The sequence below is a fragment of the Colobus angolensis genome, unplaced genomic scaffold, assembly GCF_000951035.1.
Source record: "Colobus angolensis palliatus isolate OR3802 unplaced genomic scaffold, Cang.pa_1.0 Scaffold58, whole genome shotgun sequence".
Classification (NCBI taxonomy): Eukaryota; Metazoa; Chordata; class Mammalia; order Primates; family Cercopithecidae; genus Colobus; species Colobus angolensis.
Genome location: NW_012119376.1, coordinates 8,628,775 through 8,652,681, shown reverse-complemented (window position 1 = coordinate 8,652,681; position 23,907 = coordinate 8,628,775). Strand labels below are relative to the sequence as shown.

Sequence of the window (23,907 nt, the reverse complement as noted above, 5' to 3'; positions counted from 1 at the left end):
CCCTGTTCTGGCTGCCTAACGTAAAGCTGAAGACTGTCTTGGTCCAGGGCAGATGATCAGGTAGGTGGTCAGAGTGAAGGAACAGGCAGCAGGGATCATTTAGCAACATGCCCTAACTCAGAGTTAAAACTGGGTTCCTGTGAGGAGGCAGGAAGCATAATCCAAATAATGCCACCTGAAGGAGCCCAAGTCTCCACACCCAATTCCTGTGGTCTAGACTTTTGCAATGCTGTGCCTGCCACGCCGGAATTCTACCAGTGGGACCTAGTCAGCAGGAGGTAGGGCAGGGACCATCACTAAAGAAGCTCAACTTTGACAATGTGCCCTCTCAAAGGATTAGAAACCTATACACTGAATCTAGTACCACCACCATTTTATACTACAATGCTTTACAATTTTAAAGGAAAAAAAAAAAAACTTTCCATAACCCACCTCACTTGACTATCATAATATCATAGTAGGTTTCTGATTACTTTCAATTTACAAATGATCAGAATTTTTTTGTTCAGTGAAAATACATCAGAGTTGTGGTTTGAAACCAGCTTGTGAGATTCCAGATTTTGTATCCTTTCCACTACCTATGCGTTAGGGAAACCCTATCATAGAATAAGAGCTTACAGGGTGATGATCATTACTTGTTTCCAAACACCAGTATTATAAAGATATTACAGTATATTGTTAATATAGATTGAACATCCATTTGCTTTTTCAAGCAGACATCTGGTAGCCACTGTCCTCTTAGAATTTTGCTTTTTTCCTTCTCTTACTCCATATTTCAAATTTACTGTCAACTGTTCTCAGATTTTTCTTCTTAAAATCTCACAAATCCATTTTACCTCCTTAATCTCACTGCAATTGCCTCAGAATCTCTGTAGAAGTAGCAGAGAAGCACTTCTCTGCAAAACAAAGTTCAGAGGCCTTTCTCCTCCATGTTGCTCCATTCCCCAATTTATTCTGTACTAAGTTGACAGTGAACTTTCCAAAGTCCAAAGTTCCACGTGAGCTTTCCATGTCAGTGCCACTGCATCTATTTTATTGGCAGTTTGCTACTTTCTGGATGAAATCAAAACTCCTTAGCACAGCATAAATGCCTGCTATGGTCTGAATGTTTGTGTACCTCCCTCTCCAGCACCTTCAAAATCTGTATGTTGAAACCGATTCTCAACGTATTAAGAGTCAGGCCCTTTAGAAGGTGATTAGGTCATGAGGCTAGAGCCCACATGAACGGGATTAGTCCCCTTATAAAAGAGGCTTGAGGGAGCCCGGTTGAGCCTTCAGCCAGGTGAGCACCCACAGAAGGTACCATCTAGAGGAAGTAGGCCCTCACCAGACACTGAATCTGCTGGTGCCTTGATCTTGGATTTCTCAGCCTCTGGAATGGTGAGCAATGCATTTCTGTTGGGTATAAATTACCCAGTCTAAGGCATTTTGTTATAGCAGCCTGGATGGACTAAGACGATGCCCTTCAAGATCTCAGGGCTGCCTCTGTCATCCTCGTCTGGACACTGAGCTCTTTGAGAACTGGGACTTCATCTGTAATTACTCTATCCCTAGTGTTAGCATGTCGCTTGTAGTAGATACTTAGTAATTATTTGTTTAATTAATTAATCAAGTTATAGAAAAATGTGATGAGCACTTTTTAAAAAAAGAGCTAGATCCCAAAACAAAACATTTAGAATCATTATTGGTTTATTCTTGGGTGAAAGCATTTTTCCAACAGATACATTTACAATCTTTTTTTTTTTTTTTTTTTTAAAGAATGTTTCGCTGCCGCCTAGGCCGGAGTGCAGTGGTGCCATCATAGCTCATTGCAGCCTTGAACTCCTGGGTTCAAGCAATCCTCCCACTTCTGCCTTCTCAACAGCTGGGACTTCAGGTGTACACCACTATGTCCAGCTAATTTTTTCTATGTTTTGTAGAGATGTGGTCTTGCTATGTTGCCCAGGCTGGCCCTGGACTCCTGGCCTCAACTGATCCTCCTGCCTTGGCCTCCCAAGCGCTGGGAGTACAGGTGGGAGCCATCATCCTCGGCACTTTTTTTTTTTTTTTTTAAAGAGATGGAGTCTTGCTATATTACCTTGGCTGGTCTCAAAGTCCTGGGCTCAAGTGATCCTCCCAAATAGCTAGGACTCAGGTGTACATCACCAGGTCCAACTCTACAACAGGTATGCTTATATAGAAGAGTGAAGAATACATAAACCTCGATGAGGCTGCTAAAGTTTTCATTTCCCCTAGGAATCTAAGGCATCAGAAGACTATTTTTTTTAAAGATTATGTATTAGATATAGAAGCTGACTCCTGTTGAGCAAAATGGTGATAGTAAAAATGAAAAGGACTTGTAAAAAGAGCAGTGTGATTTAAGTAAAACCATCTCTGTGGGTAATTTGTTTTTCTATCTCCCCTTTCTATTCTGACGAGATATAGATAGAAATTGAAATGGTAGTTTTGAAAGACAGCTGAAAAGACACAAGAGACTGGTTCAGCCTAGAAGGATATAGAATTATCTATGTAATGGCCAGAAATAGTAGAAGAGAGCCTGGACCTCAAACCAAGAAAGGCAAGGTCTCTTAATGACAAATACAGAAAAAAAAAGTGGTGGGGGGCAGGGAAAGGAGGGTTTTAAAAAATAAAAGGTAACATTACATTGCTTATATATTTTACATTCTATTTCTATGGTAATAGGCTAGCAAATCAGGTTGTTGCTAAGGGAAACAAGAATTTCATTCTGAGGCAATCATGAGAATTTTTCTAGAATCATCTCTTTATTGCTGTCTGCCCAGAACAATCTAAACCGGTAGTGGGAAGAGAATCAGTGTAGGAAGACAACACTGACAAGGCCAAACAACGACGTGGTGACTCACTGAGTCCTTGCACTCTCGAGGGAAACCACCACCTTAGAAAAAGCCATGCACTTTCGGCAGGGGCTTAACCACGTTAGGTGAGTAATCACTTCGAAGACTCCAGTGGCAGCTTTGTTAATGTTCAGTCTGTATGACCTTCTTAATATGTAAATGCCAAAATATTAATAACTACTAATAACATTAATAGAATGCCAAAAACACTGCAGGTACAAATATCTACTGTGATGGATCTCTCCTCCCTTAGATCTTTATTCACATCTCTCCTTTATTTATTTATTTATTTATTTAGAGTCTCACTCTGTCGCCCAGGCTGGAGTGCCTGGGTTCAAGCGATTCTCCTGCGTTAGCCTCCAGAGTAGCTGGGAGTACAGGCTCTTGCCACCATGCCCAGCTAATTTTTGTATTTCAGTAAATGATCCACCCGCCTCGGCCTCCCAAAGTGCTGGGATTACAGATGTGAGCCACCACACCCGGCCTACATCTTACCTTCTTAATAAGCCTACCAGGCCTTCCTGTCTAAAATTACACGTCCCTGCTACTCTGTAACTTCCTAAACCCTTCCCTGGTTTATTATTCTCCTTAACCCCAATCACCATCTAACATACTATAGATGGTATTTTACTTATTTGTGTTTATTGTCCGTCTCTCATTAGAAAGTAAGCTCAGTCTACAGCCATACCACTCTGAATGCGTCCAATCTCTTCTGATCTCGGAAGCTAAGCAGAGTTGAACCCGATTAGGACTTAGATGAGAGCATGTAAGCTCAGTGAGAACAGGAATTTTTCTCCATTTTGTTCTCTGCCGTCTCTCCAGCACATAGAATCTATTGAGTGCCTACCACTCAATAGCTGTCCAAAAACTATGTGAGTGCATTAGCAAGATCCACTTGGACCCACTGATGTGGAAGAAGATGATTTTAGGCTGAAAACATCAGAAAAACAGCAGCAGCAGAAAAAAACCTGATCTAAACTTCTTTTGCAGACATAAGCAATGCCTCCTAAAATATAACCTCCAGGAGGTTAATAACCAAAGAGGAGAGATGGACCACTTGCACCTAGAGGAGATGTTGCATAAACAAAACCTTATCAAAACTTTCTGTTCCTCACACTTGTTTCTCATTAGTTCCCCACCATACACTTTCTTAAAGTCCTAACCCTCTTTCTTACTAAGATGATATATAAACACTCAACTGTAGCTGTTTAGGGAGCCAATTCTTTGTGTAAGTCTCTTTCATTGACTTAGCATTGACTACATGAATAAACTTTGGCTAGGCACGGTGGCCCACATCTGTAATCTCAGCACTTTGGGAGACTGAGGCAGGCAGAGTGCTTGATGCCAGCAATTCAAGACCAGCTTAGGCAACATGGTGAAACCCTGTATCTACAAAAAATACAAAAATTAATCAGGTGTGGTGGTGCACACCTGTAGTCCCAGCTACTCAGAAGGCTGAGATGAGAGGATCACTTGAGCCCAAGAGATCAAGGCTGCAATGAGCTGAGATCGCACCACTGCACTCCAGCCTGGGGGACAGAGGGAGATTCTGTTTGAAAAGCAGAACAAAACAAAAGAATCAAGTTTGTCTGTTCTCCTGTTAACTTGTCTTTTGTCAGTTAATTTGCAGGCCCCTGACCATTGAACATAATAAGCTGGCAGAAGAAAAAGGTTTTTCCCTGTTCCCAACAGAATGAATGAATGAATAACAAATTGATACTCCTATCATACAACACTGTAAGTGATGTATTTTCTCAGTCAGGGAAGTAACTGGGTATTCAGTTTCATATCTGTACAAAAATAGAAATAGGATGTTAAAAAAAAGTTTTCTACATGATTCCAAACTGACTGAAATAAATTCTAAACCATAATTACTAAGGTATATGAGGCCAATCATCAGAAAAGAAAACAGTAAGGTCTTTCATCACCCTGCAGATATTTGAGTCAAACAAAAATAATGTCACTTTTTTTTTTTTTTTTTTTTTTTTTTGAGACGGAGTCTCGCTCTGTCGCCCAGGCTGGAGTGCAGTGGCCGGATCTCAGCTCACTGCAAGCTCTGCCTCCCGGGTTCGCGCCATTCTCCTGCCTCAGCCTCCCGAGTAGCTGGGACCACTGGCGCCCGCCACCTCGCCCAGCTAATTTTTTGTATTTTTTAGTAGAGACGGGGTTTCACCGTGTTAGCCAGGATGGTCTCGATCTCCCGACCTCGTGATCCGCCCGTCTCGGCCTCCCAAAGTGCTGTGATTACAGGCTTGAGCCACCGCGCCCGGCCGGGTTTTTCCTTTTTTTTTTAGACAGGGTCTGGCTCTGTCATCAAGGCTGGACTGCAGTGGCGCAATCCTAGCTCACTGCAGCCTTGACCTCTCGGGCTCAAGCAGAGAGGTCCATATGGATTGGAGGCCTTCTCCCATCCATCTCTCTCTCCTCCCAGTTTGAGATATTAGGTTGGTACAAAAGTAATTGTGGTTTTTGCCATTATTGCTACAACCTAATATGAAAACAACTCTGGTGTTGTCACTGCCCAGCTTCAAACCCTTCAGACTGAATCTCTTCTGCTTGGACACCTGGCACCATGCGAACTCATGTGATTAAAAAGGGCATAAAGCCACCATCCTGCCATGGGACATTAACAGTCCAGTCCAGTGCTGGCTACCAGATTACAATGCATTGAGAAGAGCTAGGCCAGAGGATTGGCCAAAATGCTACGAGAATAGAGAAAAGTAAGATGGGGAGTTGAGAAATGATTCAAAAAGAAAAGGACACAGGACCTGGATCTGAAAAAATAAGGCTTTGGTCACTAAGTGGGACTGAGCAGAAAAGCTTGTGAGGTTGGGCATCTGCATCTCAAGCCCAGAGGTCAGAGAAGCATGGCCACCTGGAAAGTGGAAAGGAGGTTGGCCCCGCTGGACCACGGGGTGGAAAGGAAAGGGGAAGCTACAGCTAGAAGGGTGAGAATGTTGTATGGTGCAAATACCTCCTTCTACAAAAAGGAGCATCAGCTGGGCGTGGTGACTGTAATCCCAGCACTTTGGGAGGCCCAAGTGGATGGATCACTTGAGGTCAGGATTCAAAGCCAGCCTGGCCAACATGGTGAAACTCCATCTCTACTAAAAATACAAAAATTAGCTGGGCATTGTGGTACATGCCTGTAGTCCTAGCTACTCAGGAGGCTGAGGAAGAAGAATTGCTTGAACCCAGGAGGCGGAGATTGCAGTGAGCCGAGATTGCACCACTGCTCTCCTGCCTGGGCAACAGAATGCGACTCTGTATCAAAAAACAAAAAGAAGCATCAAAGGTTTTTAATATGGGGAGTCACAGGATTAAATCTGTATGAGAGATTTCTCTGATGATAACAGAGACAAATCATGAGACATGTTAAGCTATGATAGAGGGTGAAGACCTGAGATCAGGGGAGTGACCGAGAAGATGAAATGAAGGGGCTGCAGGAAAGAACAGGCATGAGGGATTAAGAGGGGATTGAGAGGGGTTTCTCAGGAAACTGGCTTGGGTTACTGGGTAGATGCCTCTACTCTTAATGAAGACATGGAAGGCAGGAAGAAGAACAATGGAGACCAAGGCTGGTTAACTCTCATCAATTGTTTGATGATTTCAATATAAATGTATTATAATAATAACATATTAAATTACTTAAGATATGAGTTCATGATCCTTGAGTCAAAAAGCATAGCTTTGAATCAAAAGAAATTGATTTTCTTTCTGTTAAAAGACAGAAAAGTCCTTCTCTGAGAAGTGGTATTGCATTATGTTTGAAATAATCTTGTACAATTTATACAAATCTTGGATATTATTTTAAAAATTAGAGGTAGGAAATGACATTAAAGATCTTCTTGCTCTTGGCCTGGCGCGGTGGCTTACGCCTGTAATCCCACCACTTTGGGAGGCCAAGGCGGGTAGATCACCTGAGGTCAGAAGTTCAAGACCAGCCTGGCCAACATGGTAAAACCGTGTCTCTACTAAAAATACAAAAATTAGCTGGGCATGATAGTGGGCGTCTGTAATCCCAGCTACTCAGGAGGCTGCGGTGGAAGAACTGCTTGAACCCAGGTGGCAGAGGTTGCAGTGAGCCGAGATCATGCCACTGCACTCCAGCCTGGGTGAAGAGCGAGACTCTGTCTCAAAAAAAAAATCATCTTTTCAACTCTAACTTAATGAAGTAATCTTAGCCCAGCAGGAGTATGAACTTTGGGGTTATGAAACTGACTGCTGGCAAAGTCAGAACCAGGGCCCAAGGCTCCTGACCCCAGCCTGGAGTTCTTAGTAGATCCAGCTTGAATCAGAAGGAAGAAGGGGCTGGTGACCCGAAAGAAGCCGAATCCCTCCCACAGTTGTACTGCTTCAAATAAACTTTATTGTTCCAGTCAGAACGAAAAACAGTTCTTGCTTTGGGCTTCTAAGAAGTCTTTCAAATTCTAGGAATTAGTTTCACATTTGTAGTTTATAGACCCACATTAATAGTTACTGTTTGCTGACTGCTGACAACACCCTAAGTGAAGTTAAAAACATGAAGTAGCATTTCCTGACCTTTCCAACATTTTTATTTTGTTCTGGGCCAAGGTAGCCAAAGGCTTCAAGAATAATTGACACATGTATTGAAACAATTCTAATTCTACCTTCAATTGAGGTAAACATCCAAAAATAATTATTCTGCATACAAATCTTAACTATTGTGTTAAGACGATCTCTAAAGTAATTCTTCTTGTTTCCACTGTAAAGAATTGGAAGTGGAGGAATTATTTTTAGTTTGTTATTCATGGGCTGAAGTTTGAGTTCAGTTTGTGGTAATGAAATTAAAGAATTCATTTAAATCAAATATGCAGGATGCTGATAAAATAACTTTAATAAAGAATGTTGAAAACATTTAAGAAATGTAACTAAATACATAATGGAGAGTTATAAGTTATGCAAAAATATATGTTAAGGCTTAATAATTCATATTGGAAAGGTGCCCTGGCTACGAAAGGACATTCAGGGAGAGGGACAACCACGATGGATCTCATCATCCTCCAGTCGAGAGCATCCCTGTAAACATGCATGCATTCACGTTTTGCTAACAGAACACCCACAAAAAACATCAGCAATATCACTAGCTGGCACAATGGCAAACTAAGCCAAGACTCTTGAAGCCAGTCTGCTTGAATCCTTCCTACAGGCTCTAAAGTCCATTGGGAATACTGTAGAAGCCATTCTGGGTCAGAAACTTTACATTAATCTAACGAAATGCAAAGGATAGAAATGTAAGAATGTTTTCTTTTTTTTTTGAGACCAAGTCTCACTCTGTAGCCCAGGCTGGAGTGCCATGGTGCGATCTCAGCTCACTGCAACCTCCACTTCCCAGGTTCAAGCGATTCTCTTGCCTTGGCCTCCTGAGTAGCTGGAACTACAGGTGCACGCCACCATGATCAGCTAAGTAGAGACAGGGTTTCACCATGTTGGCCAGGCTGGTCTCAAACTCCTGGCCTCAAGTGATCCACCGACCTTAGCCTCCTAATGTGCTGGGATTACAGGCATGAGCCACCACACCCGACTTCAGAATGTTTTCTTTTCTTTTTTATTGAGATGAAGTTTTACTCTTGTCACCCAGGCTGGAGTGCAGTGGCATAATCTTGGCTCACTGCAACCTCTGCCTCCCGGGTTCAAGTGATTCTCCTGCCTCAGCCTCCTGAGTAGCTGGGATTACAAGCACCTGCCACCATGCCCAGCTAATTTTTCATATTTTTAGTAGAGACGGGGTTTCGTCATGTTGGCCAGGCTGGTCTCAAACTCTTGACTTCGTGATCCAACCGCCTCGGCCTCCCAAAGTGCTGGGATTACAGGCATGACAGAATGTTTTCTAATGTTAAAATAGAATCTTTGCACTTGCTTGAAAAGGCTGTTGGGAGCACTTTGATGAATCAGAGCAATATGATACAAGCTGTGTTTTGTGAGGTCAGCAGACTGACTAAAACTCTCTGGATATTACTAGGAAGAAACCTTAGCATTTCCCTCCTTCTTCAGTTGGTGAGAGTGTTTCCCAGTGCTTGCACAGAATTGCCTAATTAGGGAGGGTCTCTCACAAAGCTCACCCCATATACTACTGCATCCAGAATAGGGGATCTGGGACTGGGTCCACCTGCTAGCTCTTTGAAAAGTCTTCACCCCTTTCTTCCTTTACATTATAGAAACCTGGGGCTTAGAAAAATCAGCTAGCTAAATTCTAAGGCAATTAAAGCTGTGTTAAGCTATGCATGTGGTTTTTGGAATAGTTCCCAGAGTAGAGCCTGTGAACGGTTGATTCAATCGGTTATAAAGACCAACCTTGTGTAATACAGTTACCACAGCCTGGCTAGGCTATGCATATTTTGGGTAAGAAGCAGTTAATTCCTGAAAGGAGGGTATGAAACAAAGGATAGCTATCTCTGGTTAAAAAAAGAAAAAAAAAAAAGCCAGAAATTTGTAACATTGCAGAAGACTTTATGAATTTTCCAGTCATCCCCTTCATAATTCTGTATTATTGATAGAATCGTTTCATTTTCAATTTCTTTAAGTTTTACCTTGGCAAACTGCTGTGTATCAACTGATGCAAAATTTAACACAGAAACAGAGATAACAAGGTATAATCAAACGAGCCCTGAAGTAGGAGTCAAGAAAGCTAATTCCTAACAATCGCTTGAATAAGAAATAAAAAATTGTAAAATATAAAACATACATAAATAAGAAGTATTATCTATTACTTCTATAGACAGCAAGCTAATGCATAGGAATTTTTTTTTTTCCAAATTAGGTCTGTCATCTTTTTACAACTTTAATGAAAGGGCCTTAGGCTTAACTCCACATATTAAAGCTATACAATTGCTAGATAATCATAGAATTTAATTACAGGCAGAGTTAACAACTGGCTATTATTATAGGCCAGTGTGGTGCTTATCCCTATAATCCCAGCACTCTGGGAGGCCGAAGTGGGAGAACTGCTTGAGCCCAGGAGTTCAAGACCAACCTGGGCAACAAAGTGAACTCCCATCTCCACCAAGAAAAAACCAAAAAAAAAACAACAAACAGTTAGCTGGGTGTGGTGGCATGCCCTGGCTGAAGTGGGAGGATTGCTGAGCCCAGGAGGTCAAGAGGCTACAATGAGCCATGATTGTGCCACTGCACTCCAACTCCAGCCTGGGCAACAGAGCAAGAGCTGGTCTCAAAAAACAAACCATTGATTATATTAAAAGTTTTTCTCAACTGTTACCTTACTAATTTAGTGTTTTTATAAAAATTTTAGTTTATGAGATGACATTATCAATGTGATCTAATAAATAAGTATGCCAATTAGACTGGTGAGCAACAGTTTCTTCAATTTTACTTTAACATTAAAAATATAATTTTCAGTATGGCTTGGAGGTATGAACTGAGTATTTGTGTCCTCTCCAAATTCCCATGTTGAAATCATAACCCAGGCCGGGCGCGGTGGCTCAAGCCTGTAATCCCAGCACTTTGGGAGGCCGAGACGGGCAGATCACGAGGTCAGGAAATCGAGACCATCCTGGCTAACACGGTGAAACCCCGTCTCTACTAAAAAATACAAAAAAACTAGCCGGGTGAGGTGGCGGGCGCCTGTAGTCCCAGCTACATGGGAGGCTGAGGCAGGAGAATGGCGGGAACCCAGGAGGCGGAGCTTGCAGTGAGCTGAGATCTGGCCACTGCACTCCAGCCTGGGTGACAGAGCGAGACTCCGTCTCAAAAAAAAAAAAAAAAAAAAAGAAATCATAACCCCAAGGTGTTGGTTATTAGGAGGTGAGGCCTTTGGGAGGTGATTAGGTCTTAAAGGCAGAGCAGAGTAACGTTAGTGGCCTTGTAAGAGAGACCACAGAGAGCTAGTCAGCTTCTTTTATCATGTAAGGACACAGCAAGAGGGCACCTTCTAAGAAGAACAGGCCCTCACCAGACACTGAATCTACCAGCACCTTGATCTTGGACTTCCCAGCCTCCAGAACTATAAGAAAATAAATGTCTGCTGTTTATAAGCCATATTGTTTACGGTATTTTGTTATAGCAGCCCAGTGGACTAAGATACTTGGATTCAGAGTTCTCTCCCAAGTCAAACACTGGGAAGAGCTTGGAGAAAATGGTGGCCATGTGTCAAGCCTGGAGAAGTGTCATCCTTCAGACACTGAAGATGCTGGAGTCAGCATTCTTGACACACTCTAGCACTGGTCCTTGCAGTGGAGGAAGGCTCCTCTTCACACAGCAGACATGGCAGAGAAAATGGACACAAACTAAAAGTAGGTATCCAGCAGTGAGATGCAGTGGCTCATGCCTGTAATTCTAGTGCTTTGGGAGGCTGAGGTGGGAGGATTGCTTGAGCTCAGGAATTCAAGACCAGTCTGGGCAACATAACAAGACCAAGTCTCTACAAAAATAAAAATAAAAACCATATAAAAGTAGGTATCCATAGTGATCTGTGTCCATCAGACATTAGTAAAAGGATTCCAGTTGAAAGGAACAACATTTGAAGTCATTGTTATCCCCTCCTCTCTTAATTCCATTAATCTTCCATGGTTTCAGGTTCTCTGGGTAGCATATTAATGCCTGCCACAAGGGTGCTATCAACCAGAATCTTCACTGAATCTTCTTTGTCGGAATTGCACATATCTCAGAGGAGAATAGAAAATGTGTAAGGACACCGTGGCCCATGCGTTGACACTGTCATAGATAAAGCACAGTTACTTGCTATCAGATAAGTTAAATGCTAACACTTGGTGCTGCGGAATAAAAATTCTCCGATGTTAACTTTTTAGCCCTTTTTTACCAAAGGGATTCCAGAAGTTGTTTTTAACATTAAAGGAAAGCTTACAGATAGTCTCCTACCCTTCATACACCCTGCCTCCTGCCTCAGTAAGGCTTCAAATAGTTTGTTTTAAAATGAACTCTAAATGTAGATGGACACCTAAGTCATTACCTCCAGCGAGTCACTTTCACAGTCTCCTTCCTCTGTGCTTCTCCCCTTCTCTTCGGTAATGGTGTTCACCATCTCAAAAAACCTACAATGCAAGTTAGCACATTAGCATCCATAACACAAACAATAGTAAATATAAGCAAGTACATCTCAAAGTGACTTCAGAACCAAAACTAAGAGCTAAGAGAGTTTCTAGAACTAGGCAATAACACACTATCACGATCATGTGAAAAATACAAATTTTCAAAAAGAAAATACAGGTTGGTAGAATTTTCTGGAAATTTCTAACCTAATGCCTCACTTCAAATACATTTTTCTTCAGGAACTCTTCTTGTAAAGTTTTTTTTTTTTTTTTTCTGAAGACCATTTCAGAGACAAGCAAAGTGATTACGGTGACAAACAGATTGGCATCCTGATCGCTGTGGCTAGTCCGTTCAGAGAGGAGGCTAATGGTTCACAGACATAAAGCCAGGAAGCACTGTGCACAAGGGCTGATGATCCCACAGGCAGGTCAAGCTATGCGATGCCAGCCCAAGGGAAGAGTAGGTTATGGTGTGACAAGAAAAGTTTCCCTAACACAACTCAGAATCTTTCTTACCCACCCATCCATCCATTCATTCAACAAATACTCATTGAGTGTCTACTAGGATAAAGAACTGTTCTGGCCATTGAGATCATGATGAAGAACAAAGTCTGTCTTTGGACTTTGTTCTTCATCATGAAGAACTTGGACCCCATTGATGGAGTTCTCATGTGGTGTCAACTTCCTCACTCTTCCTATCTCTATACACATTTCTTGAAGGTCCATGACAAGAAAAAAATTCCCAAGCATGACTGGAATAACAGTATGCACTCATGATGATTAAACAGCACAATGAGTGAGAGAGAAAAGCTAGTTCAACCAAGAGGAAGAATAAAGTGAAAGATCAAAAGAAAAAAAATCTGGTCTTACAGACACAATTAAGATCTGGGTTAAGGATTTGCATCAGCCACTCATGTAAAAATTTTCAGTATGAACATCTCTGGACAGAATATAACACTCAGCAGTGGGATGGGAGCACTAGTGTAATTTTCAGAAGCTTGCATTCTGAAGTCTCCTGTGCCTGGTTCAAACCCCAGATTTTTATGCTTATTGACTACATGATTTTAGGCTATACTCTCCAGGACTACTTTTTTTATTCTTTTCAATACAGATATTAATACTACCCGTCTAATGGGGTTTCTTTGAAGACTGAAATATTCGTCCTGGGGCACACACTTCATAAATCTTAGCTGTAATTATCGTAGAAATAAGTCAACAGACTTGAGAGTTTAAGTGTAAGTGGAGAATTAGTCCATACAAGAGCTAGAAATTTTCTTATTTCCAAGTGTTTTTTTTTCCCTTACCATATGTTTTATGATAATAAAGATAAAGCTTGAGCCAAGAATTGTGGATTCAACAAACACTTTTCTTTTTCACACCAAGATAAAAATGAATGACTGTATATTGTAGCTAGCGTATCAGTCATTTATAATGAAGTTAAATAGTAATTATTTAAATAAGAACAATCCCCAGCAAAATTCTGAGTCCAAACTAACTTTCACCTATACTTTGGCTTCTAAATTATCACTCACTTCTCTAGTTTCCCACAGTCAATCATAATGTTCTAAAGAAGTAAGAAGAATTTAATTATTAGCCCAAGAGAAACATACAATGGAGAAAAACACAAACATACAACGCAGTCCATGGATTTTTGGATGATCTCTTTTATTGGCATAGATCAGATCACCGGCTCTTAACCCAGGCTTCACCCCCACCAGAATGTCCAATATAATTAGTCTGAGGTGGGGGCCATGCATGTTTTTTCAAAGCTTACCAGGTGAATCTAACTAATACGAGCCAAGGTAAAGAGGTACTATTGTATATAATACTGAGATGATTTATATCAGTAAGTGAGCACTTAAAGTATGCATTATAATATTTAACAATTAACCAATAAGTCTTGGTTAATGTTTCATCTGTGGGAAAATAAGTTATGACTAAGATAAAGTTTGACTTATTAAAGAAACCCCCCCAAAATCTGTTAAATTTATGACATAATTATAAAATATTAGCCCAAATAAAATATTTATATAACCACATAGCCATGAACTCTTCACAGGAGGTACATGTTCACTCATTAGTTGAAAATAATGATCAGGTAAGAAGAATCTTTTTCACACACAATGATTAATACATACTTTTTACAATGAAGTTCTGTACAGAAATAGATTTGGAAATCATCAGAATTGTGGAGCACATAAAGAAAGCAGCATCTTTCTTCAAATTTAGAAATACTGAAACAAACAAACAAAAAAGCATTATTCAGAGAACTACCAATTCTTCTATGGTCCTATGATGAAAAAGAAATAAGTTTTAAATTCAATCCCATTTATATCTATGTTGTTTATAACAAGCAGTTATAAATAGCACTTTAAAAAGTGACATTTCCTGCACCACACTACTAAAATTATTTACTCTTCTGAGAGGTGTCCTCCTCCTCATGTCTGCAGAGGAGGTCTGCTCTAGGGTGTTGTAAGCACACGTAAACTACACATCCTTTCAACAGAGCAGGGAAAGGCATCCTGCCTACTACAGTATTCTGTGTGCTGGGAGGAAAAGCATAAATATCAACTGGCTGGCCGACCTCAGTGATTCTGGTGCTATGCAATCTGTAGAACAATGAAATGTTTCCAAAGCTAGGCAGGCAATTTGTGGAGGCAGTAAAACCACCTCATTCGTTAACAGAGATTTTAGAGGAGTGAAGCAATGCACAAGTGCGCTCGGTTAGGACTCAGTGAGTGGCTGACTTTATGGCAATAGGAAACAGTTTTGAGTCAACCCACTAGGCCATGCTGTTTTATGCCAGAGATTGGCAACCATTTTCTGTAACAGGCCAGATAGTAAAATACTTTAGGTTTTGCAGGCCAAACTATGTAATTCTGCTGCTGAAGCATGAAAGCTGCCTAAGAGGATGCATAAATGAATGAACATGGCTATGTTCCAATAAAACTTTACTTACAAGACAGGTGGGGGACCAGATGTAGTCCATGGGGCATAGTTTGTCAACCCTTATTTTATGCCTTTGTGCCTGCTGTTCCTTCCATTTGGAATGCATGTCGTCTTTTACTTTTAAAAGAAACTCTATTCACGATTTAAGGCCCAGCTTAGACCTTACCTTCTCTCCCTGCCCTACTTCTGCCCTAAACAGAAAGACTTCCTCTTACACCTGTGTTTCTGAGTTTACTTCTTTCATTGCTCTTCTCACACTGTATTGTCATGAGTTGTTAAACGTCTGTTCCTCTCCCTGCTGGGCTGTGAGTTCTTCAAGAGAGGAGTTGATGTCTTAGTCATTTTTGTATCTTTGGCAGAACAGGACTCAACATTTGACACACAGCTCGTGCTCAGTTAATGCCCACTAACTCGAGCTGTGCAAGTTCTGAGGTGACGCAAGGCAAGCTGCTGACCTAGTTGGATTTTCTTCCATAGTTTGTCATCTCTTCTTTATGGAGGAGGAGGCCAGGAAAAATGAGCTCTCTTTGAAGTCACAGACTACAACTCAAGTTTCTCAGCATATAAGCCAGCAATGGTCAGATACTAGCAGCCTATGTCTAAGTCATAAATCACAACAACTGTTACATAGGGCTACCACACCTAATTAAAGAAAATGTATTCACTGGAAAACAGATATGATAAAGTGAAATTTACATTTACCATACTTTCTTAAGTGGATTGCTTAAAAATGCAGCAATAAATAGTGAGTGCCTTGCTAATGACTGGCTTTAAAAATTAAATATTAAGAGTACAGCTTTATTTGAGAAAGTATCGACCAAAAGATATGAGTCAGTCCATCATCTTGCTTCTTTCTGTTCAGATCATTCATGAGGTAACAGGTAGCTTTACCAGGAGAACTCCAATTATTAGTGACTCAGACCGCTGTACCAATTTATGCTCTAATAAAACCAATTATTATTATTCCAAAAGCAACAGGATATTGCATAACCAGGCTGCAAAAATCTGTTGTCTCTCATTGCTATGACGTGGGGGTAAACAGTAGTAAGCACATCTAACTTGGTTTGAAATTTGCAAGAGTTGATTCAGCATGAGCTTCAATAGAACAATTATTTAAAGACTTAACCACTGACTCTTGATTCTTTAAAAAAAAAAAAAAATCTTATTTCTAAATCCCAAGAAATGGCATTTTCTGAGCTACTGGCATTGGGACAGCAGTCAGAACTGAAGCAAACTGAAGTTCACCACTGTAATCTCAAGATCAGTGCAGGAAAGTGACCTCATGGAAAGTTTTGTCTTTTTTTTTTAAATGGACTCCTTATCATCTGAAGTTATTAATATTAGTGGCAGGGGCTGGGTGGGGTGGCTCACACCTGTAATCCCAGCACTTTGGGAGCCTGAAGCGGGCGGATCCCTGAGGTCAGGAGTTTCAGACCAGCCTGGCCAACATGGTGAAACCTTGTCTCTACTAAAAATACAAAAATTAGCTGGGCATGGTGTCGTGTGCCCGTAATCCTAGCTACTTGGGAGGCTGAGGCAGGAGAATCATTTGGACCTGGGAGGCGGAGGTTGCAGTGAACAGAGATCATGTCAACTGCACTCCAGCTTGGGCGACAAGAGCAAAACTCTGTCTCACAAATAAAAAATAATAAAATAAAATAAAATAAATAAAATAAAATAAAATAAATAAAATTAGTGGCAGGATACATTCTGGTAGATGGCATGTGTGCTTTGGACCCATGCAAGGGGAGATGAGTTCCTGGTATACCAAAAGGACAGAAAATCATCCTATTATATAAACCAACAGCTCCGCTAAAGAGGAACTCCACATGGCTGAGTGTTATCTACATTTTGATTCTGGTCCACAGTTCGCATTTACCCCACAGTTACCATATTTTAAGTAGGTCACGAGCACAGAGTCAGCTCAACCAGCAGTGAACATTTTGTTGCAAATCTTTTCCTACTGGAGATAGTGACGCTGAAGAAGGTCGGGTGTTTCCACCAATTGAATGATTCTTGACATTCTTTGTATTTTAAAATCATGATTAAAAGTTCTATCCAGCCCATGAATAGTGGAGAAAAATATCTTACAAGTAAACAAAATGTGCCAAGGAAACTTACCTCACTCCCCTGACAGAAGAGGCACTAAAATTCCACTCATGTATACCTTTCTAGAACAACAAGAAAAAATAGAGTCATCCAAATGGAAAATAACATAACAACAATAATTTTGTTTAATTATTTTTAAAGTGATATATACAGTCATTTTTCCTGGTACACTATTTTTCATGGAAGAATTATCTGGATGGAAAGCACGATTCATTCTCAAGTCATAAGGGTAATGTTTACTCTACTTAATAATTCCTGTACTTCAATAAAACAGCTTCCAAAAGAGCCTAGGAGAATTAGTCTCATTAAATTCTAAAACTTGATTCTAGTAATAACTGTTGTGTGTTAATTTTTAAGTAAAAAAACTCAATGATCAAGGTAATTCTATTAGTACAGTTGAGAAATATTTCTTTTCTGAGAAAGATAAGCATTAATTTGAATAACATCTCGGCAAGGTTTTAAAGATAACTATTTCTTAATTGTCTTTAGTTAAGATTTCCAACTAAACAGGCGGCTCTATGTCTTCAGAAAGTAGTAGAACAAGAATGTAGTGCCCATCATAACTACAAGGTATCGCTACCTAATTTATGCAAAATTCCATATGCTAATAAAGTTTGAACATAAAAAATTTGATTGTCATACTATAAACATGGGTGATTTGCAGAGCGAAGGTGAAGAAAAATGTGGGAATTTATTTCTTGAGTTTATTACTAAAGCTAAGATAAAATTATTATCAAATTCACATGTCCCTAAATTAATTACAAAATGGATCATAATTCCTTTAAAAATGTGTGACAATATAAAATAGCATAAATATTTTTACAGAAATAAAGTAGTTTATCCATGTGTCTAAGTTGAGCAAGTACAGTACAGCAATAAACTGACACTGAAATTCAGTTCTATAAATTTAAAACAACCAGGAAAAGGAGTTCTTACCCACCCACTGCCAGGAGGCTGAGGTCTGGCCTGGGTTAATGAAATGGGTGGCAAAGCCTTGTGGCTCTGAGGTGGCCTAGAACCCTCCTTTTGGCTAAAGCAACTCAAAAGCCACAATTTATATCTAGAGCCCATAATTCTTTGCTAGGTCCATGCAACTTAAAATAAAAATAGATCCTCTCAAGTCAGATGTGAATTTACTAAAAAGCTAGTTTCAGTGCATATCAGTCAGGTCACGGGAATGTGACCTGAATGAGCACAGAGCAAATTTTGTTGCATGAAGTCTAGGAGGGAAGATACCATAAAAAGGTACTCATGGCATGTGGTGGCTCTCTTAACCAGAGTACAGAGAGAGTGAAATTAAAATAGCAGCCTCCAGCTTCAGCTGGTAATTTGGAAAGTTGCTTCTAAATCCTGTTGGCCTCAGGTGAACTTCTAAATATATATATGACCCAGCAGCTGCAGCTGTTACCTGTACACTACTTGCATGCAATGCAGCCTTATCCTCAGAGCCTGCAGCTGAGCTGCTTTCCAAGACCATGTCCAGGAGCAGGAGGTGGGAAGCAAGTGCAGAGCTGAGGCAGTATGCAAACCCGCCCCTGAACACAGCAACTGGCAAATACTAACAAGACAGCACTGGTAAAATGCATCTTCTATCAATCCTTTTCTGGGAACAGCTAAGTAGAAATTTTGGACTGGTTTCGTAGGAAAGGAGTGGAGTATTTCCAGAATGCTTGGTTCCTGAAAAGTTGCCAGTGCTGCCAGGGAACGTTCCATTTCAGTGATGTAAATAAAGCCCAAGCCCTGAGATGGAAGGTGGAAGGAGGCCTCCCTCCCCACCTACCTGAAGGACCGACCACAAGGAGGCGCTGATGAGCTACAAAGCCAACAGGTAGTTTAAAGGCTCCTGGGACCTGTCTGGGAATTAGGGAACAGAGCGGGTCCAAAGGCAGCGCTAGCGATAATTAGCCCCAGCAGGCAAACCAACACTCAACCTAATTTAATCAGCACAAGCACCATTTTCTAGGAACGGATTAGCTGCAGATCCCAGGCCCCAGTTAGGGCTAGAATGGGAGCTGGAAGTTAATGCTGTATTGACTGAAAGTGGCCGGAGTTATACTGTAGTAAGCACTGTCGGCTCCCTCAGCAACTGTCATTCCCTCCTTCTCCTCTGCTGACAAAAAATAAATTTCGCCCAGGTTCAGGTGGCAATGTTTATGAATGGTGAAATCGGTAAGTCTAAATTGGCCATGGCAAGTTCATTTGCCTTGCTGGGGATAGGTGTAAGCATGGTCATGTGATACAACTTATGGTACAAAGGAGAGCGCTTGGCCCTCCTCCCCGGGATGCTGCCTGTGTGAAGTGAGTCTTGGAATAGCTAGCTACTTAAGAACATGAGAGGAACACCAAGAGTATGCAGAGAAGCCAGAATTCAGAATTCTGATGCTGAAATTACCCTCAGAATCACCCCACCTCAAAATTTATTTTTTTTTGTCCAGGCTGGAGTGTAGTGGTGTAATCATAGCTCACTGCAGCCTGGATCTCCCAGGCTCAAGCTATCCTCCTACCTCAGCCTCCCAAGTAGCTGGGACTTATAGGCACATATCACCAAACCTGGTTAATTTTTAAAATTTTCTTTGTAGAGATGGGGGTCTTGCTACGTTGCTCAGGCTGATCTTGAACTCCTGGCCTCAAGCAATCCTCCTGCTCTGGCCTCCCAAAGTGCCGGGATTACAGATGTGAGTCACCATGCTCAGCCTATAATTTCTTGTAATATGAAATACCATTTATTTAAGCTGCTTTCAGCAGGGAGTTTGCAGCAGAAAGCATCCTTGGTGGATGAGAGCATCACATCATCTTAATCTAGAATCTGGGGTAAGCATGTTTCCCTCATAAATTTCCTGGGCCTTCTGTGAGTGGCCACTGGCTGGAGCTGGAGTGAGGGAGGAGAATCAGCACTTAATCTTCCACTAGGCCCCTGCCTTTGCTTGATAATCCATGAGATAGGCCAAGGGTGCCCAAACTTCAACCCCTAAAAGGGGGGGAAATTCTAAATAACCATTTAAAACGTCCTGCAAATAACTTCTCTCTTCCCCAATCTAAGTTTTTCTTTCATTGTACACATTCAGACTTTCTTCAATGACTAACTTACTTTTTAGCAGCAACTATTCATTCAACCAAGAGAGAACTGTTAAAAGATTGGGATTTCAATTAATTTTACCCCTGAAGGTAGAGTAGCTCTCTAAGAGTCCCTGGGCATTGGGAATTGGTATATAATGTGCTTAAAGTTTTGAAAGTTGCAGTATAAAGTATATACTAGCTCACAGAGCTATTTATTCCATATTTTAGAATAAAAATAGAGAAGGAGTGACTAAAGAAATAAACATGATAAATGAAAAGCTACATTCTCTATTCTAATTTTAGGAAAAAATTTTAAACATTCTATGATAAAAGCAACCCATGTTTAGTTTAACGTAAGACCTATTAAACTGGTTGCTTCTCTGTTAGTTACAGTTGTTTTAAAGTAACATGGTAATAATAAAGTTTTTTTGTTTTTATTGCTTGTCCTCCTTCCAATTTTACCACTTTTATTTTTAAAAACTGAGAAAATGGTAGTGATAATGAATACACTATGGTTAGAATCAGGGTTTGCAAAGAAATTGATATAAATTCAGAATGGAAACTGATACAAGAAAGCTTCAACTTTTGAACAAGGAGAATTTTTAGCACTAAAAGTGATAGGAAATAAGGACAACATAAATATAATTCTTCCTGATCAAAAGATGGTGAAAACGGAAAATGGACAGTACTCAACTTAAATTTGTAACCCTATTTCATGCACTTGTTTATATCCTAATATATATCCTAATATTTCTTAGCATAATATAAAAATTGTCTCTGTAATTGTCACAAAACATAAGAGAATTAATACGAGGCTCACTTGACTGAGCAAAGAACCTCTAGGAAGGGGAAAACAGTAACAAATAGCTGGAAACAGTACTCATTTTCCAAAAATCTCTGGCTTACTTTCTGTTCTTTTTCTGTCTTCCAAATTCTTCTGGCTCTCTACTCCTTCTCTAGGCCTTGCTAATCGCTAATTCCTTTAGCCTCACTCTGTTTCCAAGTGTCCTTGGATAACCTTGCTCTTTTCAATCAAGCCTTTGAAAATCTCCTCCTCCAGTCCTGCTCTGTCTCCATAATGTCCATGTCTCCTAACTTCTCTTAGTTTTGTAGTTTCCACTGGATGATTACTGTAGCTCAGTTTGTGAGAACATGTATGTATTTACCTGCATACATACAAAACAATATAAATATTGCACTGCACTGTAAAGCAATATCACTAACATGTATATAGACAGTTATATTGATTATTCCCAATTTTGCCACTGGATGATTCCACTTGGAGTCTTGCCATCAGTTTCAACTAAACACGTCCAAAATGAAATTCCTCATGATTCCTCTACAACTCAGGTTTTCCTTCTAAGAATCCTACCACCTTTACCAATGCAATCAAAACTTGAGTCACCTTATACCTGTTCCCTCTTTTTAACCCTTCTTCCTAATTCGTGATTAAGTCATACACTTTTCTTTCCAAATCATCCATCCTTTTGCAGTCACAATTGTATTATTCCACTCTAGGATCTCTACCTGCCTCATATCTAGCTAGTTCCTCTACTAGTCTTCTCTGTGACCCTCCAGAGCCTCAGACTTCAGAAATCAAATGTCAAGACCAGATCAATTTTATAGCTACACTAGCAACCATTATGGAGCACTTGTTCCAAGCCACTTAGCACTGTGCTAAATGATTTCCATTCATCCTCTCATTTAATCTTCACAACAATTCTATGAAGTACTATTATTCTCATTTTACATATACGGCAACTAAAGCATGAGGAGTTGAAGTGGATGCCTAGGCCACGAAGCACGCAAGAGCTAACGTCAACCTTCACACCTATGCACTTTGATGCTGACCCTGGGTTCATAATTCATATTCTCTTCTGCCTTCATGTCAGCTCTCAGATTTTCAGAAACGTGAGTGACGTCCTGTTTCCTACCAACACATGCTTAAAATTCTTCTTCCTAGCTTACATAGCACTGTAGAGTTTTATGTCATCCTGTCCACCCAATCATATCTTCCACCTCCCTCAACACGTTTCCCCTTGTGGAACGAGTCAGACTCTCCTGGCCCCTGAACGTCCCATGCTTGCTTTCACTTTGGTGCCTTGGTTGGAATTCTGCCTTATTCTTCTAATCCAGTTTGTCTTCCCGTGTTCGTTTATCTCTTCCAGTTCTATGCACAGCCAAAGTACAGGTTCCACTTCCTTTAGGAAGCCTTCTCGAAGGACTCCATGCCTCACTGATCTTCCTCCTCACTGAAGGCCACAGACCAAGAACCTATAGTGTCCTCTTCAGGAACCGGCACAGTCCCAAAGTCCACAGAACTCAAATGAATGCTGGTAGATAGATTTGCTCTACTATCATCTCAACAGTGCTTTCCTTGGGTGTAGCGTGATGCATTCTAACATAATTAAAATGACATGTTAGAAATGTTGCTGATGGGGGTGCTGGGGCAATGACTTCTTTCAAAGTCTTCCCTCTATTACTTCACTCATGGAAGTGAGTCTCATGGGAAGCTATGTCTTAGCTGAAAGCCTGTCTTCAAAGTCCTTTGTCAAGGAAGTTTTCTGTTATGAATAAATTAGTATCACAAGTAACTTTTTCAAGTGTTTCTCCATACAATTGACACTCCTATTAATGCAAAAGAATCAAGCTTGTGACTCTGCACATAGTGGCAAATATTGGCATGTGTAATTTGGGGCTTGTTGGGTGATCGAAGATCCTTAAGTTACCACAACCTATTGGTAGAGTGTCTCTAAAATTCAGATGCAGGCAGTTCCAAACTGACTTGTAAAAGTGTCAGCTAGGACAGTGTTTCACAAACTGGGATTGGAGAAAGACCACAGTTCTGAAAGATGCTCCTCAGTATTCCTCAGTGCTACTAGATGGACTCGGTGTTGAGAACATAAGAATGGATGGTTTTCTCCAAGCTTATTATGTAATTTCACGTTGCCAACATTTAGTGTGCCTGCTAAAATACTAAGTTACAAGACTTAACATGACCAACTTTATCTAAATATAGAACAAATTAAAATATAAATAACATGCATTCTGAGTGCTGCTTAGTATCTATTCATTTTAAACACAAGACAGTGCCCTTCCTAGAAACTACAGCACTGGGACCAGTGATTTCTTGCCACTCTGATAGAGGTCACAGGGCCTGGCCATGATTGACATCCAGGAAGGATCTGTCCCAGCTGACTTGAACATATCAGAACATGGGACATTCTTCTTGCTAGATTATGGACATGCTGTGTTGTTTTCCTGTTGAACTTCCTAAGGTGGTGGTTCACACATGTGAGATCTGAGTCTACCTCATAGAATTGTCCTCAGTAGGTCTGACATGCAGATTAGGAATCTGCAATTTATTTTATTTTATTTATTTTTTGAGACAGACTCTTGCTCTGTCACCTGGGCCAGAGTTCAGTGGCACAATCTTGGCTCACTGCAACCTTTGCCTCCCAGGTTCCAGCAATTCTCCTGCCTCAGTCTCCTAAGTAGCTGGGATTACAGGTGTGTGCCACCATGCCCAGCTAATTTTTGTATTTTTAGTAGAAATAGGGTTTCACCATGTTGGCCAGGCTGATCTCGATCTCCTGACCTCAAGTAATCTGCCCACCTCAGCCTCCCAAACTGCTGGGATTATAGGCATGAGCCACTGTGCCCAGCTGGAATCTGCCATTTAATTAAACCAGCTCCCTGGGTGACTCTAATGCTGGTGTTCCAGGGAACCACATCTTGAAAAGCACCATCCCCAGGAACCAGCTTAGCCATAAGTCAAGGATGTAATAATTCTTGAGCTACTACAATTGAGTAATTTAGTATGTTTACATCCCTATTAAAGTTGTTATCAACCATGGCTGCACATCAGAATCACGGATAAATCTTCATAAAAATGAATGTGTCCAAGCTTCACT

At 40.7% G+C, this 23,907-nt stretch overlaps 1 protein-coding gene across 1 annotated transcript in view; it reads right to left on the bottom strand.

The window, feature by feature from the left end:
• The window catches only part of MAP3K5 (mitogen-activated protein kinase kinase kinase 5), a 242,708-nt gene that overhangs the window by 70,048 nt on the left and 148,753 nt on the right, over positions 1–23,907 (bottom strand). The window contains exons 12-14 of the mRNA XM_011962087.1: positions 16,949–16,998; positions 14,017–14,112; positions 11,800–11,881 (exon numbers count right to left, since the gene is read on the bottom strand). Coding sequence (XP_011817477.1) covers positions 11,800–11,881; positions 14,017–14,112; positions 16,949–16,998 — 228 coding nt within the window. The remainder of the gene's footprint in view (positions 1–11,799; positions 11,882–14,016; positions 14,113–16,948; positions 16,999–23,907) is intronic.